This window comes from Athalia rosae, chromosome 1 (assembly GCF_917208135.1).
Source record: "Athalia rosae chromosome 1, iyAthRosa1.1, whole genome shotgun sequence".
Taxonomy (NCBI): Eukaryota; Metazoa; Arthropoda; class Insecta; order Hymenoptera; family Athaliidae; genus Athalia; species Athalia rosae.
Window position 1 is genome coordinate 25,870,203 of NC_064026.1, and position 20,211 is coordinate 25,890,413.

At 40.9% G+C, this 20,211-nt stretch overlaps 1 protein-coding gene and 1 long non-coding RNA gene across 2 annotated transcripts in view; one reads left to right on the plus strand and one right to left on the minus strand.

Moving 5' to 3' along the window:
* LOC105685148 overlaps positions 1-16,760 on the minus strand; it is a 43,205-nt gene extending 26,445 nt beyond the window's left edge. The window contains exon 1 of the mRNA XM_012399002.3: positions 15,980-16,760. Coding sequence (XP_012254425.2) covers positions 15,980-16,055 — 76 coding nt within the window. The 5' untranslated portion in view covers positions 16,056-16,760. The remainder of the gene's footprint in view (positions 1-15,979) is intronic.
* LOC125499703 lies at positions 291-11,442 on the plus strand. The gene is made up of 3 exons (XR_007276666.1): positions 291-5,804; positions 5,871-6,070; positions 9,967-11,442. It is a non-coding gene; the product is annotated as an uncharacterized LOC125499703 (long non-coding RNA).
* Positions 16,761-20,211: the final 3,451 nt, after the last annotated feature.

Sequence of the window (20,211 nt, forward strand, 5' to 3'; positions counted from 1 at the left end):
CTGCGGATCTTGTTATTCGTGAAAACGTTCTAGTCCTTATTGGAATCGCGTCATATGTTCCCCATTTCTTCTCCGTGTTAATTATTTTGAGATAAACGTATCGATGATATTTTCAGCAATTAATCGCAAGCCATGGCACGATCCGATACGTACTCGTATGTTCGCTGTATGACTCGAGTCGATTTATTTAATTATCGGAAAATATGAGCACGTACGAAGATGAGAGAAATTGAAAAAAAGGAGATCGACGTCGGACCGCAGCGACGTGCGGCATATAAACACTGGGTAAGTTAATTCGGATATACTGTACGGCGTACGTACGAGAGATACACGCACGTACGCAATGCAGGGAGAGCTGGCGAGAGGCAGGAGGCGCAAGAGTGCGAGAGCTTTGTCCACCTGTCCCCCGCTCAGCACCTGTATGACGTCACTGCAGGAAACAGCTGGTTCCTTTCTTATGCCCTCGTTGCAGACTACGCTTATGATATAGTTGTGTACGCATAGGTGTGCGTATAATATATCGTACACTGCGGCATATATATACCTATGCGCGCAAACGCGCTTGTGTGTTACACGATCCTGATGCGTTTTTCCCTTTTCCTCTCCCTGCGCTATTACTTTATACCATATAGTATACGTGTACCTGAGAACGCGCAGGGATACCTATGGGCGCAGGCTGGCGGTGGTTATGTTCGGTTTCTACGCGGAGTGGCTTCGATTTGAAAATTATCAATTCATACATTACAATGATGATCGTTCAATTGCTTTGCGCTCTGCACTTTATTGTAACGCTGGAATCGATCGATATATATATATTCTGCTTTGGTTCAGATGTGGATGTACCTCAATCGCGATTCGCGACGTCAAAAAAAAAAACAAAAAAAAAAAAAACAAAAAGTATCGATCGGGGACGGTGTATCGTGAGAATATTAACGGGTGACCATTTTCGAGTTTGGATTCTTTTTTCCTGGCATACCTAAATTTCACTCGGCAGGTAATTTTAGTATTCCAATTGTCGTGCGATTGCACATAGTCTTATCGTAGGGGGTGTTTAGCACGTGGAGGCAGATAAGTGTACACACGGATGTAAAAAGGTATGCGAATCGGTGTAGGTGCACGTATGCGTGAGTATAACGCACACACGGAGAACGGTGGTTCTCGTGTAGCTTTAGCGCGATCGTTGTCCCTCCGCGGCAAGGAACTCTCTGCACCGGCAGCATTATTATACCGTAGAGTGTAGTCTGCATGGTTACGGAGAATTCCCGTTACTCCAAAGAAAATATCATGAAAACCGTACAGAATTGATGCCACACTAAATACGTGTACTGTACACATTACAATTCATAATAACGAAAGAAACTCAAGTAATCATCCGCATATATCGATGTATACGATATAATATTGAATCTGTACGAATGTGTTCCATCAAGTGATGCTCGATTATGGTTCCACGAGACGAAATAATTCGAATCGTCCGCAAAGGAATTGCGAAGCGATTCGAAAATACGGGAATAGAAAACGCAATGAATTTTTTAGAATCAAACGTCACCGCGATTCTCATCAATCTCATTGCAGATTGCGCGCTTGTAGGGTTAGGTATAATGAAATTTCTCTCATTTCTAATGAGAAAAGAACCAAAAAAAAAAAAAGGAATTGATCACTTCTGATACATTATTGTCCGCGTAGACGTACGGAAATTTCAACTCCATAGTTTACACATTATATGTATTACAAACGACGCTCGCATGAAGTTCTACTAAACGAAATTTAATGACCGCATCTCTTATACAAATTCCAACGATTTCCCGCAGAGACTGCTTGACCTATAAATCGATTTTTTATTTCTAAGACCGATGAAAATAATTGGAACGCTGTTTTGTACATCACGAGTCCAGAAATGACATTGGAAAGAACGTAATCCCGTTGCGCGGATAGAGCAAAAGTCACCAGATTCTATACCTAAACTAGATTTCGGAACAAATTAATTAGCCCGAGTTGCGAAATCGAATTTAGAACATTTTTCGGTTAAACCTGCGAATATCCGATTCGGAAAGTTTCCCTGGGAAAACGTGGGAATTCCGTATTTCCGACGACTTTTGTCGAGTGCTTTGAAATTTTCTAGCGGTAGGTGAAAATTGAGAAATTCAAAACTGTTTTTCACCTCGAATTCGAAGTCGATTGGTCAAAACGTCTGAAAATGGACGGACGAGTTCGCCATGAGATGACCCTGTAATTTTACTGAAACTTCCAAATTTCCAAATAACATTGATCGTAGGCGATTCCAATATTTCCCTGCAAAATATAAATAAAAAAAAAAATTAAAACCCTCGCAGGTGTGTACGAAAATCGCTAGGTCTTCGCCGCATCTAGACGAACGTAACAACGTGTCCTTCCTTCCACGCAGTATACACCGCAACAGCTACGGTTGAACCGAAGAAAGAGCAAGAGACTGAGAAACTAACGGACAACAACTCGACCTCGTCGAGTAAATCATACGTGAGTACGGCGACGGGGACGTCAGGGACGACGAGTGCCAGGGGCATAAATGCGCGTAGTGTGACATACACGAGGCATCGCGGAGTGACGCGGGAGTCTCCGATATTTCAACGTGCTAGCCGAATCGATGAAATTTGGATAAATTTTTTCCTCCTCTTTTTTTTCCCCTCTTTTCAAAACGAACCGCAGAGTAGAGAAAAACAATAGATATATACCGGGAGCGGCATGAGGCGCGGTGTGATTCGATGAGAAGAATAGGCTGACAATGAGCGTCGTCAAATAATTTTCCGACGATTAGAATGTCGTTCGATTACGCAAGATGAATAAACTCGCGCCAGGTCGAGTCGATCACTCGTAATCGTGTCTCTACGTATAATCCGATCGGTGAAGAGATAAAATAAAATGAAGCAAACGCGGTAAAACGTCATAGAGGTCGTAAATATAATTTTCAATCACGCGGTAGGGTATATAATGTGATAAATACGAACGAGTGTCCGATTCTTTGATTTTTCTTAAATCGTTTTTGAGATAAAAATCTATCGATTCAACGACGCCGCGATAAAGAATCAGATACGCGCTAGGGTGATATATATACTTGTGATTTTAACCACTGCATTTTCTCTCTCATATACTACATATACGAGAACATTCTCTACGACGACGGTTGAAAAGAAATTTTTTTTTCTAAATCTACGGAGGAACTAAAAGCCCTTCAGAAAGGTGTTCGAAGCTGTATAATATCTGTGATAAGACTTACGCGTACATGTATACATGTATAGCTGTTATAATGACGCCTACAACAGATCCCGGTATCGCGTGAAACCTAGCGTCGCGACGACGACGACGCCGTGCGTTTCCTATACCTACGTACGTATCTGCATACGTGTTCACATCACAAACCCACCGTAAAGTGTGCCTCCTCACTTACCACCGATACACGCGCGCGCGCACGCACGTTAGGTAAGATACGCGTGTGTACATCGTCCTCCATATTATAAACATATGCGCGCATACATAACATATATCCATATACGTACATCGACTACATATACATATATATAATATACACGCATAATCGGAGGCGGTTAAGTTCAGTTTCGGCTAAGCTACACGTGTGAGCTCTATAATACTCATGGTCTGGTGTATATGGGGCATTCCACCGTGAACTTAAGAAAATTCTGCCACTCGCCAATGACGCGATTCTCCCTCTTCATTTTCTATTCTCAATAGTTTTCAGGTACGACGAAAAAAAAGAGTCCGGAAAATGCTATTGATCATTTTTGTCGCGTACGCATCCAAATCGAAAAGAAATACGCAACGTTTGAATATTTAACGGCGAATCATAGCGAAGGGGTAATTGATTTTTTTTAATAATGGTAAAAAAGGTGACGCTCCCAATGCGATCTCGCATTGCCGCGGAATGGCCCGTATATGTATACGTCGTAGTCCGGGATAGACGCTTACGATGGTATAGCATCGGAGCACAGCATTCGTGTGTATGGGCATAACAGGCATAAGCAATCTACGATGGTCGTCGTCGTCGTCGTCGTCGTCGTCGTCGTCGTCGGGAGTTGAAAAGGTGGAGGGGAGGTGGAGCGGGCGGGCATCAGGCGATGGGCATGGCGTACGTCGGCGCGCGGCTAGACGCAGCGAAACGGCGTAAAGTGAACTGCAGGGTATTGCGGAGCTTACGGTATAGACGAAAATCAGATGGCTGTGCGTCATGCGCACCTTGGTCCACACCGGAACGTCGCACGGATACACGCGCGCACACACACACACGCACACACACAAGGGCGGACAAAAGTTGCACACAGAATCTAGGCGACGCTGACACCGCGACGACACGCACACACGCGAGTACTTAGATTACAGGTATATATGTATACCTGTTACGGTAATAACGACGAAATTCATGTACATATATCGGAACGAATTAGCGAGTTATTTCGATCCGCGATTGATGACTCGGATAAAGCGCTTTTTCTACGATAAATCGAAGCCCGCAGGATCGTTCGAAACTTATTTTTTTTTCCCTCAATCTTCGTCTCCGGACTCCCACTAAGATGCGTTTTGTGCACACATGCTTAATACATATAACCGTACGTTTTACCTACGTACATACGTCACACATAGACATAGATGTATTTTGTGGCGCGAGCGTGAACGCGCGGGGGTAAACGGTTGAAGCTTTTAGTTTTTTTTGTCCGTCCGTTCGTCCGGCGCCAACCGGTAGGTATCTCATATATGCCTATATATATGTTATAAATATGTACGTGCGATACATAGCATGTATTCGTATGTAGGTATAGGAGAATATAATACGTGTGTGCGTGTGTGTGTTTTATCCTCCGCTTGTATGTGATATCTTGCGGTGGATCGTTGAAATAATTTTAAAAATTCAGGTTGCCCTGAGTAGGTGGCATGCGGCACCCGCAGCACACCACCGCTACATCAAGCGGCGCAACTATAAAGTGCAGTTAGCGTATTGTAATGTACAAGGGGTAGTTCCAGGTATTAAAGGAGTCTTCTTTTTACTGGATTTGAAGATCATCGGGTATTATAGAGTAGGTATAATCCGTGTATATGCGGATTGAAAACCACGGAACCATATGCTTTATATGCGTCCCACAGTGGCGGTAATAATAATTACACACGCTCAGTTTGTTTATGCGATGTTAAATGTGATACCGTGATATAATATAGCCTCTCATAAAGCGTTATATTCTCTCTTATTCCCGCTATACTCTCGCTCGTCGTTTGGTATATACTCAGGATTATAGCGTAAATCCGGGTGACGGCGAACACGTATCCATACCCATGTATACATATATGTACTTATCGCGCTGGAATGTTCTTTCTCTGATCATCCAATTTTTCGAATTTCTATTCAGTTGTATAATATACCGCCATCGGTTTCAAAAAGTGAATATTTTTTTCTATCAACTCCGTTACAGAGATCACACGCTCTTACGATTAATCGATACTAGGGTAACGATATTATTGCCCCGAGTTTCGAAAAACGAATACGAAAGTTGAGAAAAAAAAAGGACCCCGGAGAAAATGACTGCGGGCTAACCGCTCGCGGTCGGTGTCCAAAACGTCGTGCACGCGTCGTAGTTAACAGTCGTAGCGATAGTCGTAGTGTCGTAGTCGTAGTCGTAGTCGTATAAGTCGTAGGACGGCAGTCATTTTCGTCACGGAAAGTCAGCGTGGCAGACCCAGCGACAGGCGCAAGAGAACACAAAGAGGCACACGCACGTAGGTCGAGCAGCGAACACGGCAATGGCAACGAAGCGACACACAACGTACGTACAACACGCCTCTTTTCTGTGACCGCGAACAAGCGTTGTGTGTTTCTGTTTCTCTTATAGATAAAAGTAGATTATATACCTGCTGCCGCTGCCGCTGTCGCTGCCGCTGCTGCCGCTGCTGCACCGTGCGCCTGGAGAAATCTTAACTTTTCGACGACGACGACGACGACGACGACGATATGTACGCGTGTGCCGACGACCGCGCGGCGCTTACCACCAACGTATACACATACCGTACGCACGTGTGCACGTACTTCATCGTGAGTTTTTCTATGTGTAGAGGTTTTTGCCTTCTGGTTAGTCGTTCACCTTCCTCGGCGCAGCTGTCCGACTATAGATAGCGGAGTTTCGGATGCTTAGGATGCCCGATAAACGGTGCCATCGTCCTTAACATCTCTCGACGCTCGATATCCTCGACTACGATATCACACGCGCGATGTCTGTACATTGAATTGTTCCGTATTGATATCGTTCGAATAAAAAGAAAAAAAAAAAAAACTTACAAAATCCATACGTACACAGTGGCGAGAATCGCTCGATTTTTCGATTTCGCGTGAGTCTTCGCCAGATGACTGAACTTTCGCCGCGATAAAAGCCAGTCGGAACGAAAAAATTTTCACATGAGTCGCGACGTTACCCGCCCGTATATAAAGTCTACCGTGTATGATTTCCGAGAGAAATTTTAATCAGCGAGAGTGAGTTTTGTTGTTTTTTTTTGTTTGTTTATTCAATAATTCGGTACATCGTAATCTCGTCGAGCAATAAAATCATCGTCGGTTCAACTCGGATACTCCTTGAACCGGTCCGATATACATACATACATACATACATACGCCATCGACGTATCAACACACACACGTGTATATATTTTCTCTAGACGCGTACAACACACACGCATCGGCAGACGAAACACGAACCTGTCGTCGAACAAAGCACCGAGGTCTGTCCGATGGCCGAGAGACGATGCAACCGCGATGCGATGTCGGTATATAGGATATAATATACGTAAGAACTAATATGTGGTAACGCCGTAATAGCGTAATACACGTCTGTACGCGGTGGTGAAAAAGAAAAAACAAAAAAAAAAAAAAATGGAGGTAGAAGACAAAAAGATTGCAAACAAAAAAAAAAGAAAAGGGAAAAATTTTCAAAATTCGTACGAATAATAAATAATAATCTACAGGTTCGGGAATAATCCCGCGATTTCTATCGAGCGCCGATGGATGTCGCGGTAGTTTAGTATCATATAGCGGGTGACCCCGTCGCGTCTCTGGTCACGCGCCGCGACATTTGTATGATCCGCGCCTCTTGTTCTGTGTGTAACTCGACGGATGTATGTGTACACGTGTGTACGCGTTACACTCGTGAACATACTCATGCGTGTACTAAAAAACCGCGTACGCACACGAGCGCGCGCGCGCGTGTACGCGCAAGTGTGCGTAAGAACGAAGTATATCGTGTATGGAAATTTAAGGCAAATTGTAGCATTACATCTGGTACGGGGGCACCGGTTAAACTCTGCTATAAATAAAACGAATGATCGATAATATTTCGCACCGATTATTATCACACTCTTGTATAGTTCTGTATGACCTTAATATTCGTTGATGCGTGATTATTCTCATAGATATATTTTTCGTCACAAGTTAAAACCGCGAATACAAATTCCGACAGTATACTTGTAGCGCAGATTTTGTTTTCCTTCTCCTTTTTTTTTCATTTATTTCGCGCACTTCGTGCAATATATTTTTTAATCGAATATCTTTTTTTAACGGGATTTCCGGACGGCACGATGTCAGCGGCGATTATATCGGGATATGCGTCTTACATATTTAAGGGTAACCATCATCGCCACCGCGTGCAACGATTAAAGAAAAAGAGCGTATAATCGCTCGTATTATTGTAACCAGCGTGGCGACAGCGGGCACGAAGGTTCCAAGGAATGAGCGCGATAACGATTATTAACGAAAGATAAAATGTAGCATAGCGTAGCGTACATATACATACATATATAACGCGTGTAATGCGCGCATACACGTATAAGCCCGTACATGTAATTATACGGTACTAGGGCGTACGGTGAATTATAAACGTATAGGCAAGAGTAAGTAATACGTGTAATTGTAAGTACAAATTGAATCACCTATGTACGCATATATACATACCGGAGAGACGAATTGCATATCGAAATTTAACTATATATAAGTATATCGCAATACAATGAGACGCGTATACGTGTGATTTTTATAAAGTTTGTATAGTTATATTGAAACGCCTACGATCGAGATAAACCGAGGTCTTGAAATTCGAGCGGGTTTTATTATAAATAAAAATATACATGAGAATACGTGGACAACGGAGGGACACGTCGAACCCAGAGGTACGAAAATCATGCGTGTATGCGAACGCGAGCCTAGATGAAAATTTAAACATGACTGCATGGCTTTCGGGCCGGCGATAAGTTATATCGAGCTGCGCGTATGTTTCTCGACCGTCACTTAATTTACGAAAACTAAGAAAACTCCGTACGGTCTCAACCGTGATAAAATATATTACCAAAAACCAAAAACACGCGGGTTCTGCGGCGATCGAATCTTCCACACCGGATGTGCGATAGAGTCCGAATACGTACGTACTTACGTACAACACAATGTACAATAATATCGAGTGGACGTAATGCACGCCGACAAGATCTAATGTACTATATACCGAAAAAATACATCCATGCACCGAGCTATATGCGTTCGTTCTTATCTGCGTTTGACATTTTTTTTCCCTACTTTTTGTTTAATTTTTTTTTTTCTTTTTTCGGCCTCTAGTTTTGTTCTCATCCGCTCAAGGCGATGTCGTTCCAACTTACTGTTTCACTTTCTCTCTCTCTCTCTCTCTCTCTCTCTCATTGTTTTTCTCGCCATAAATTTATCTCCATCTCTTTATCATCGTATAGTTGTGATTATACGTGCTTCTTGAGTCAAGACATCAGTCTGCTTAGCAACGCGGGTAAAGCAGATGAAGAGAATTTTAATGAATAAGCGATAGAGGGGAAACTGAGATATGAAACGTATCATATCTAATTGTATAAGAAACGAAATGTTGTCGACGGATAACTCTGTATACTGTATTCGCGTTTCCTCCGATGAAAATAAGGAAGGTCCATCAGATATCTCGTTTTTTCACTTCTCTCGTTTTTTTAGACGCGCATAACTTATTCGTAACGATCAACGTTTTATCATTTACCTTGTGATCCCCACAAACTATATGCGTAGTAGACCGGAACTTGAATCAGGAAATGAAGACAACTTACTCGGCTTCTTATTAATTTTAATTTCAATTTATTTCTCGTAATCAAAAAATTGAATCAACTCTTTTCCTTCTATTCATTTCTGTTTTTTTTTTTTTTTTCTCTCTCTCTCAACTAGAGTGTACATATACAAGGGGGTCGCGTTATCGAGAACTTTGTAAAATAAATGTTGAAATAATTATACTATCGATGAAAATTATTCCTGAGATAAATAAATAAAAAATTACGTTACGGTGAGTAATTGGGTATATCGAATTATACAACTGAATCGACGGATAAAGAAAGCGCAGTGCAGGTGTAAAATATTATCCAATGAATCGAGTGTGAGAAAAACACAGTAAACGAAAAAAGTTGGAACTAAGATATATCTGTGTGCGTATAATGTGTGCATGAACATATATGTATATATATATATATATCGTACAGTCGGTGGGTGTTTTGAATGTAGTTTATTTTTTCGCTACAGTGCGCGTATACGTATACGCAGTAGATGCGTAATCGCCGTATAACTAAATATCCCTTTTAAAATTCCGCCGAGTGTGAGATAGTGTGTACGGTGCACACATCGGCAATATATGCGCGGTTGTGTGCGTACACGTACGTGTATACGTGTGTATTTCGCGTCGTGACCCAGAAACCTACTTTCGGTTGAATTAAAAGGGAAATCGACAAGTTACCTCATTCCCATTTATTAGAACACCGTGTTTTTCAAGTGCTCGTGGTACCGTAGAGATATATCATTGAAACGTTAAATTGTTTAGAAATTATCCCACCGTATTGCTCGCGGATATCATCCCCCTTCTCGTTATTTCTAGCGCCATCCCTTCTAAACTCCGTCATCTTCTTCTGTTGCAGTATAGGCAAGCAAACCGCGCGCGCTCCCTCTCTCTACCATCACATTTTAGCGACGACCGACCGGCCCATATACCAACATGACTGAGTATAGTTATCAGTGAACGTCGTCGTATAACCAGAAATCAATATTTATACCCACGAAGCACCTTAAGCTATTCGACTACAACTCCACGTACACTCGGAGGAAATATTTTGTTCAAATATACGTATATATAAAAGCAAAAAAACAACAAAAATCTTATTACCGATGTCGTTTGTAAAAAATTATTATCTCACGATTACGATTAACGGGTACGTCGGACGCATATAAAAAAAATAAAAGTTGTATCTCGAGGAGAATTTCCTTGGTTTTTCGTTCCTCAAAAATCGAACAATTCTTTTTTTTTATGTGTGGAATTTTCCCTGGTTTCACGAGCGTACTTGCATTCCATTCGGGATGGCGGCAGGGGGCGAAGGAGAGAATAAATTTAACGATTCAATTCCACATATTGTCCGGATAATAAGGAAAGACGTAACGTCATAGCGACTGATATATGTATACATATCGCGGGATCGCAGTCAATCGACGATCGATAACGCAGATGATGATCCGTTAAATGAACATCGACGCGTCTATAATAATCCGGGCGGTACAGAGATCTAGTTTAAAAATCTGTTAAAAACCATTCCTTCGCTACCGCTCGGGTGCAGCGTTAATTGTATAAAGGGAAAGTAGCTTTGCTCAGACGAGGAACGAACGAGAACTACGCGTCGCGTTATTACAGTTAGAACGGCTGTTTCCCAGGTACAAAACCTGCTCCCATCGTGTCGACTATAGTATACACATACCTTCAACTGTATCCATAGGTATACACAATACCATAAAATAATGCTCGTTCATCGTCGCGAATCTACACAACCGAAGTCTATACAGCAGGTAGGATAACGACTACTCGGTGCAATGCAAAAAAAAAAAAAAAACACCCCGCAAGTGTTTTTGTTGATAAGACACCGAGCTGTTGTACAAAAATTTTCAATCCAAGGGCCAAAAATGTCGAAGGGTTAAACGTTATAACATACACAGTGGAACGGTATAGCGGGGTGAATAAAACTTGCGAAAGTATACGAACTGAAGAGATGGTTCCCGGACTAAATAGAGGGATAACAAAACAGGGGTGTAAATTTTTCCACTTTCTTCATCTTTTTTTCTCTGCTCAAGAGGGCGGAAACTTCACCTGATATTAATCTTTGGCATCCTTGAATATTTCTTTTCTTCCTTTTCTCTCTCTCGCTGCAGCGTATTAAAAAGTTGCGAAAAAAATGTTCACCTCGCGATAAACCGCATAGTGGCGAGGTTTCGGGTTAACTCTACTTTCTCATACACGTTGTATTATCAATCGTATATGAAAATCACGTGTGTAAGAATCGTCGCGGAGGCAATTACGCACTAATCGATAATCTCTCGCACCTGCAAACGGTTACACTGTATAGTCTACGAGCGTATGTCGTTATTGGTATTATACAGTTAATTAATAATTTTACAATCGCAAAATGGCCGGTCAGATTTTACTTCGTATTATACAAACTATAGGTAATTAACCGTTGGATTTTCCAACTGCTTGGTAAAAGAATAACTTTACAGGCAGAAATTGAGACTTGAAACTCGTGTTCGTACGTATATATACCTACCTACACGGTACACGTGTATGTAGTTAAGAAGATATGAAAGGCAAATAGAAAACGCAGCTTGCAATACATGCGATGCGTTATTACCAGAAGGTGTATGTGCTTGATAAGGTACGTGAAGGTTAAAAAATATCTAATTCCATGCAACGTTTCGTCACCCGCATTCACGAATCGAGCTGCAGGGTTGAAGAATATTCGCACACTTCCATACTTGCAATCGAATACATGTTATACGCACTGTACGTACAGTTACACACCTCTGTGGGTATAATGTTCGGTCTATAAACCTGCAGTGACTACGATCACTATTTGACGTAAAAAATGCCGTTGTAAAATTGATTTTACTTTTTCCGCGTCACGCAGTATGTCAAAAGAATGATAATTTTCTCTCCGAATAATATTGTTATATATTTATAAAAATCTATGGATATATATATGTATATAGGTGTACCGAGCAGCCTTGTAGTTCTACTTTCTATTGCGTCACGAGAGATGAGGCCTTCGTTGTACAATTGACTCACAAAGCTATGCGGTGTATGTTGTTTATTTATTTATAGTAATATGTTATTTATTTATTTTTCTCTCTTTTTTTTTTTTTTCTTTGTTACTGTAAAATGATTTTATGTAGACAAAGATAAGCGAGCGATAAGCTCGTTCCAATGTTCCTCAAAATTAAGTATATATTGCGCCACGTGCGCTCGTACTTCAGTTTAATTTTTTTGTTTTTCTCCGTTATACTACGTTGCCACGAAATAGCAAGGACTTCTGATCTAATTTTTGGAACCTGATAATCGTGAAGTTGAATTTCCATACCGAATGGGATATAAGAACTGCATATTTTCCGGGTCTGACACAGATGTCGTGTGAATGCGAGTGTGCAAAAAAAAAGAATTCAGAGCGATAACGACGAATCGTGATTTGTTTTTGGGAATGACGACAATCTAAGAAAAATGTCCGCGTGGTTTTGAGCGTTTTTAAAGTGAATGAACTCCGGGTCCTTGATATAAAGTTTGGGACGGGGAAGGGAGAGAAGAGGGGAGGGGAGGAGGAGGCGCGACCTTAGGCTCTCTACGTCCCTGGATGTCAATTGGGCCATTGCCTTCGTACCATTGCCCTGAAAATGGACCTTTCCACCGACGTGCAATGGGAAAAAAATACTTCTCATATTTGGAGATGCGTTTAAACAATGGTCCGACGTTTGTATATATGACGGGAAAATGAGAAAAGTACAAGGTTTCCAATCGCGGACAAAATGAGAAACTCATATAAAATCGTACATTAATATACAACCGCCAAATATTTTATAGAGCGTTATATCTTACACACAGCTGATGGACAACAAGTCGGCGAATAAGAAATATACGAATTCATAAAATTAAAGTTCATCCGGTAAACTCGACCAAGAAAATAAAACCGTATAACCGAACTGATCAAACGTCATAATATACGTATATTGCGTAGGTAGGTATATTCGTGAACAACTAAGGAAATAACCGAACGATTAACATCCGGGATTTTCCGCAATCCTGGTCTCCCTGTTTTCAAGCTTTCACGTTTCGTTTCGCGATATTTCTTTATTCACAAGTGTAGATGACGAGCATGAATAAATATGGAAAAAAATGATGCGACCGGATCTAGTATTTGAAAAAGATGCACATGCCGCCATTTACATTAGATACGTATTGTCGTCGTTCATACTTGCGATATCGTAATTGGAGAAATTTGATAATAAAGAAGCGAAAAAAATCTCGAAACGTTCAGATTCTGGTTGATTGTATTATATTGTGTGTTATATATTATTGAATATCGAATGCAGTCCTTGACGCAGGTGGAATTATAGCAATCATAATACGGTGTGTAGTATATCGCGAGTGCGTGCGTGTATGAATAGTGAGTATTATGCATACGGAGTACATGTGTACGTGTGTGTATATCTAGATATTTTTTTCTTGCCAGACACGTTCTAGCCACGTGTAAACTAGAGACGACGCACGCGGCACATTCTTGGTGCCCTTCCGTCAAAAGGCGTAATATTATAATTTTGTTTAATCGGAAGACTTAGCGTATAATAGTTGGATTCACGGAACCGTATATGTATAAGTATACGATGACTAAGAAAAAAACATTGTTAGTCCCGTGTACCCAGAAATGTTTCGGTTATTTAAATAATTATTGAGATACCCCAGCCGGGGCCGCTAAATGAAATTAAACAATTCGGTGCGATACAGTTTCTCGGTACATGAGCGTATCGTTTGAAGAAATGAAGAATTCATTTGTACTTTGTTGAAAAATCCATAAGTCTTGACGAGAAAAAAAAAGGTCAAGTACACGGTCGGTGCAAGCCGTTTTATGAAAGGGGCTGAATGCCATTTTGAATAAGTTTGTGTTTATGATTACGGAGATTTCACATCGGATATTTGTGCGATCTGGATTACGCTACATTGACGACGTACAGACGCATACCAACAAGTACGATAATTATAATTGAATTCCCAACACGAAGTATACGGTTGCCAATTGTAAAGATTTTTCGTTTCACTTCGTCATTACGTTGTTGTATGTATACCCGTTTATTCAACGCATCTTTCAAAGTTTCCACGTATTAAATTCAGATATGTAATACCGCGGTCTCTTATCCCGAACAAGAGATCGGTGGACATTGGCCCTGCGAATTCTAAGCATACAGAACAACGGGGGAGATATAGGTGTAATATACCAATTGACAATTGCAATATAATTATAAACACACAGGTCATAACTCGTATAAATACAGTGAATATACCCCCTACCCCTTCCATTACAATTAACATTAATTATATACATTTCCCCCTCAATTCTTTCTATATGATCGGGAGTGATAACGAATAATTTTCAAAACGTTACGAAACAACGATTACGAAATTCGGTTATTGAGGTTTCGAATGATATAATAGCCTTCCGGATAAAAAATGATCCGTTACATCTTGTCATCAATTAAATCACGAAGAGAATTATCATCGATGCAGGGATATTATAATGTACATGACTATCCGAGAATATACAATGTTATCGGAACGTATGAAAATATTGAAACGAAAAAAAAAATCGATATATTATTTCAAATCATTTGTACAGAATATTTTTTATAATCTCGAAAATGATTTTTCGTTCATTTTCCAATTTAGATAATCGTAGTAACGTATAGCTGTTGCGTTCGATTCTAATACTTCTGCTCTCACGAGGATTGAGGTGTTCAAGTGGTTTGATTTATAGTTCCGCTGACTCAATTTACTGAAATAATTATTCAGCAATATTCTGCATATCGATAAAATAAAAAACGATTGGCGTTCCGCACGCCAAAATTCATCGTTGGATCGAGTCGTCGTCCCCGGATGTTCGTTCAATGTGTTAAGTCGGAGAGTTTATCTGGTAAAAACTCTGACTTGATCAAAATAAAGCGTTTTGATTTCACGTGTTAAACGTGTACGTAGCGAAGCTTGCGGAGATCGCAAATTACGTTGTTCACTGCTTTACCGGTGTAGCTTAATTAATACTCGGTACATCAGGATAAATTTGAAAAACAAATTTTACCTCCGCGGTGCGCTAAGTGGCTGAAATTATGCGCCAAAGATCCGGACACCGTTGTCTCCGCTTCAAAAGCATTGAGAAAAATATTTTGCAGACAATAATATTTCGCCATTAACAGAGCGACGTAAGACACATAAAATAGTCGCACGCGTCTCCTCTTCAGCGTACAAATCGCTGCTGTTATTGTTGACAAAACCGATGCGTGCCGACTACTGCGCTCTCCTATTTGTACGTATCTCTATAGTAAGCGAAATGACAGTAGTTACTCGGTGACGTAGCGGTGACAACTACTGATTCTGCATCCGGTAAGTCTGTCGTATCGTGACAAGCTCGAGCATGTGAGAAAGTCACCTCCTTTCCCCATGTGTCCCGGCCACAGGCGAAATCAAAAGCCGGGGAAAAACGCAAACTCCACAGTCGGTGATACGGACGTGAAGTGATGAAAATGATTCGGGGTCCGTCAAGAAGGAGAATCAGGAGCCATTGGAGTGTTAACGGTAAATGTTTGTCCACATATTTACAGGATTCACCGTTCCACCATCGATCGCATCCGACGATCGTGGAAACGCAATTTTTTAATCAGGTTTACCTATCTCCAGGTCGTCGCGAAGAAAGACGGGATGATGAAACGCTCTTTGTCGGTAGATTAAAAATTCGTTGTTCGCGATGCGCAGGAGAAACCAAAATATTTCGATCGGGTGTAATTCGTTTGACTACGAGATTCGGATGAATGAGATAAATTCTGAATTGATAAACAATTAAATCAAGGTCGTACACTTACCCTCAAGCAGGTGCCAGTCTTGATCAAGCGAAGCCAAAGCTTGAACCTGATTGGTCTGTTGTTCGAAGTCGAGCATTCTTCCGGTGGAGTCGGCGCCAATAGGAATAATTGAATCTCTCTTGATTGGCTCTGCCTCCTCGTGGTGATTATCGCAGTAAAGTTTTTATGAATATATATAGAACTGGACTTATTTATCAGAAGCTGCGCGTCAATCGGTATTAACTGTATACCCTCCGAAAACTGTCCGTATACCTGGTATGAATTATCTTTCTTCTCTTGTTACAACTATGTACGAATAACGTTTATATATCGTGATATATGATTATAGGTAAAGTGTAATATGTGTAAAGATTATAGGCGAGTCAAGTGTTGAGCCCGCCTCGAAATACGCCTATCGAAAGCAGTTGGATTATAATCTATGCGTAATTTAGCTCGATTATGTAGATTTAATATTAATCTTACTGTAAACTTGATTTTTAATAAAATGATACGATGATCAGAGAAATCTATCTATGATTTTTCTACTCGATCAAATGTGCAACAAGGATTTCACATAATTGCTAATTGATCGATTTTCGTATTTACTTTTGCCTTCAAGTTTCCGATATTATTATTCGTCGTTGCTATTATCTGTCAATGTTGTTCGTCGTGTGGATACTTCGAAGGTGATCGACGTCACACGGTAGACACGATTTCCTTTCTGACGTACAACGGTGATAAACCAATGACATCAACGCGCACGTGTGCCCGCAGTGGATTTTGTACGGCAACTGATTTCCCCTATCATTCCAAACGCCGCTACACGTCGCCCCCTCTATCTCGCTCGCGCTAACCCCCTCCCCCTATACCCTTCAACGCTGGCTCGATGCTCTACCAAACGTACCGACGACGCGACGCTTCGCTCTCCGCGGTCCTCCGCATTTTCCCCACCTCTTCTTCGCAGAGCGCCGACACAACCTACGGGACGCCTTCTCCGCTATTCGCCTTCCCCGATCCCCCGTTTTACCGATTCAGGCTCGTGCGCAGCGTTGACACGTGAGCGAACGGCGTACCGTATAACTATACGTACAGAACATACCATGTCGACTTGATCAGGTCCTCATACCCTCGATGGTTTTTTTTCCTTTCTTTCCGTTCTTTTCAGGTCATAGGTGAAAATGTATTTGTTGATTAATATACGATTGGTATATTTTTTATTTTCTTATATCTTTAAATCTCCGAGGAAGCGTTTCTCGAAAACGGCCATTATTTTGATCCCGGGGATCTTGATTAATTTTCGAGAAATAAAAAAGATTTTAAATCGATGTAAATTAAGGTGCATCGCTCATTTCTATATACATTGGCTGGTTTCTTGTCACATTGAAGTATCTATTAGTAATTAAACAATGTTAATATGGTTTTTACAATTCCCAAAAAGTATTATAACAGCCATGGGGTATTTAAAAAAGAGATCAACATTGAGTCTATAGTATAATAAATATTTCAAGCGCCTGAAACCTATGTGCAAAATCACGCCTCATTTCCAATGGAACAGAATGCAGCACAGTTTGCGGATTCTTTTTTATCAATCTCCTGAAATTAGTCAATTCTGGAGTAACCTAATAACGCTGATATACGTATAGAACTTTCGTTGCGCTAGAAAAATTGATATAAAAGAACATTTTTCTGGTGTCTACGGAGTTACCTGCCACCTGAAAAAGAGGAAAGAAGAAATAGCGAGGATTAGAACCGGGTCGATCTAACATGGAATGCCCTATATGTGAGCGTGCATATACGTATACACATATCGTTATATGCTAGTGAATCTCATAGTACTACCACGCTCGAATCTAAGAGGTGAGTCGCGGCTTGCACCGCTGAGTGTGATGGAGACTAGCGTTGCGCATAGATACGTCTACATATGACATGCACGTACCGTAGAGCGTGTAGTAGCGCAAAGTAGCGTTATTATTGGCTGATCTTTGTCGAACACTGCGCGCTACTACGTTTTTACGGCTTAAGCCACTGGGCTTAGAACTGCTGCCGGTGCTTTCTCAGCTGCTGGGATATACATATAGAGGAGCTCGCTGGTTTAGGACTTTTCTGAATCCGAGTTGGTCTTGGCTTGTTTCTCTACCCAAAAAAACGGGCTAATCGTACCAATTCCGACTGTATTCATCGATCATCGATCTGTATCGTTCATTCTACAGCGATTAAGGGTAAACACGAGTGAACCGAATTATGAATGCAGTCGAGTAATCACGGAACGTGTCGTCGGAGATAGAGCGATCAAAGGCTTAGCTAGAATAAGCTGTGGTATCAATACGGGCATGTACGGCCCTGACTGGTGCTTATGGGGGGCATGGCTCGCGCGCTTCGTTGTACTCACTGAATACATTTCAGTGGTCGTACTTATAACTCCCACTACTCCGTTTCTGTTCGACCTCGGCGCACGCCATGCTCTATCCGCGCCCGCCCGCTTCCCTCATCGTCGATACGTGGAGTCATCAGAGTCCGGACGTAACCGACTTTGACTCGACCGATCCTTTGAGGATTTTACTGACCACTGATGATGATAATGATGATGATGATGGCATCGCTGTCGTCGGTAATCAATTAAAACAGAATGTCATCGTCTTACTCAATGAAGGCGATTTTGATTGGCAGTGTGGATTGAAAAATTCTACTGCTGATGCGCGATCGGGCATCAAACGCGTCACAAATGATCATTTTTCCTTTTACGCCACATCGCTATAGCATATTCCGTCAGGAAGATGAACGTGCACGAAATTCTTAATTCGTTATTAGCTCAATTATAATTACCATCTCGTTGCAGACCTCGTAGACATTTATTTCGGTGGAAAGACACATCCACACTTTGAAGATGTGGAAAGTAGATACATATGTATGTATCTACGAGTAACACTTTATGCCATAATTTCCGCACGTCTATGTCAAAAGATCATCAGTAAAAATAACTGGGTTGGAGTTTTCTGAAAATCTGTACGATATGTAGAGTTCAATTTGTGAGGGATAATCTGATATTTCAACCTTATTTAAGACGACGATTTTTCATTGGAATTATTTCGTGATTTGTTCGGTTGATGTGGCGCAGTTTTTCGATTACCGTTCAAATCTTCTGGCACACATACCTAAATACAACGTCAATGATGTGTTTGTTTCGAAGCCGCGGATCCAATTATACTTATTCACCTATGTCACATACGATCGGGAATTCGAAAGTGATGAGAGAAGCAGAAAGTTAGATGCAATCTAAAACTTGAAAACGTGAAATTTCAGTTCCAATCACTATATATGTATATTAGGGTGTTTCATTTTTAGGCGATATTTTTTATTTCTCTTCTCCTACCCGAAAATCTGATACTTGGTAGAAAAAGAGGAATATCCCTGTTGGAAAAAAAATCTAAGTGAATTAGTGGCTTCACTCATACAAAAATCCCATTTCCCGTTTATATAACGCAGGAAAAATTTTGTTTGGATTTCCATTCGATTCTTCGGTATTAAACAATTTTTTTGCGGGAAATGACTATAAGGCTTTCGTAGGGCATTGAATTCGCTGCAAAAAAGTTACAATATGTTTCAGCTGTGCAACCAATAGTTTTCAAGTAACAGAGCTTGAAAGGTGCATACGAGTACATATTGATAAAAATTGACATCAAAACCCCTATAATTTCGAATTCATTCATCTTACATAAAAAATTAACTTATGAAGTTATAATCTATTTGAAAATCAACTAATTATCTATTATGTGCGTTCGACCAATCACTGGACTCCAAATATTCTGAAGTCGAATGAAATATTAGTACTTCAACATATGTATCAAAGATCCCTCCCTAAAGGCTGCAAATTCTGGGAATTGAATGAGTTCATATTCTTATTGGCGTTCGCCGTCCAATCGCTAGACGTTTACCCTTGCATACATTGTACATCGGAGATTCCTAATGGCTAAACAATTTGCGAATAGAATGAGCTTGTACTTTTATGTGCGTTCGACCAATCACTGGAATCCAAATATTCCGAAGTCGAATGAAATATTAGTTACTTTAGCATATGTATCAAAGATCCCTCCCCAAAGGTTGAAAATTCTAGGAATTGAATGAGTTCATACTCTTATTGGCGTTCGCCGTCCAATCGCTGGACGTCTACCCTTCTACGGGCGTGAGATATCAGTTCCTCTTGCATACATTGTAAATCGGAGATTCCTAATGGCTAAACAATTTGCGAATAGAAT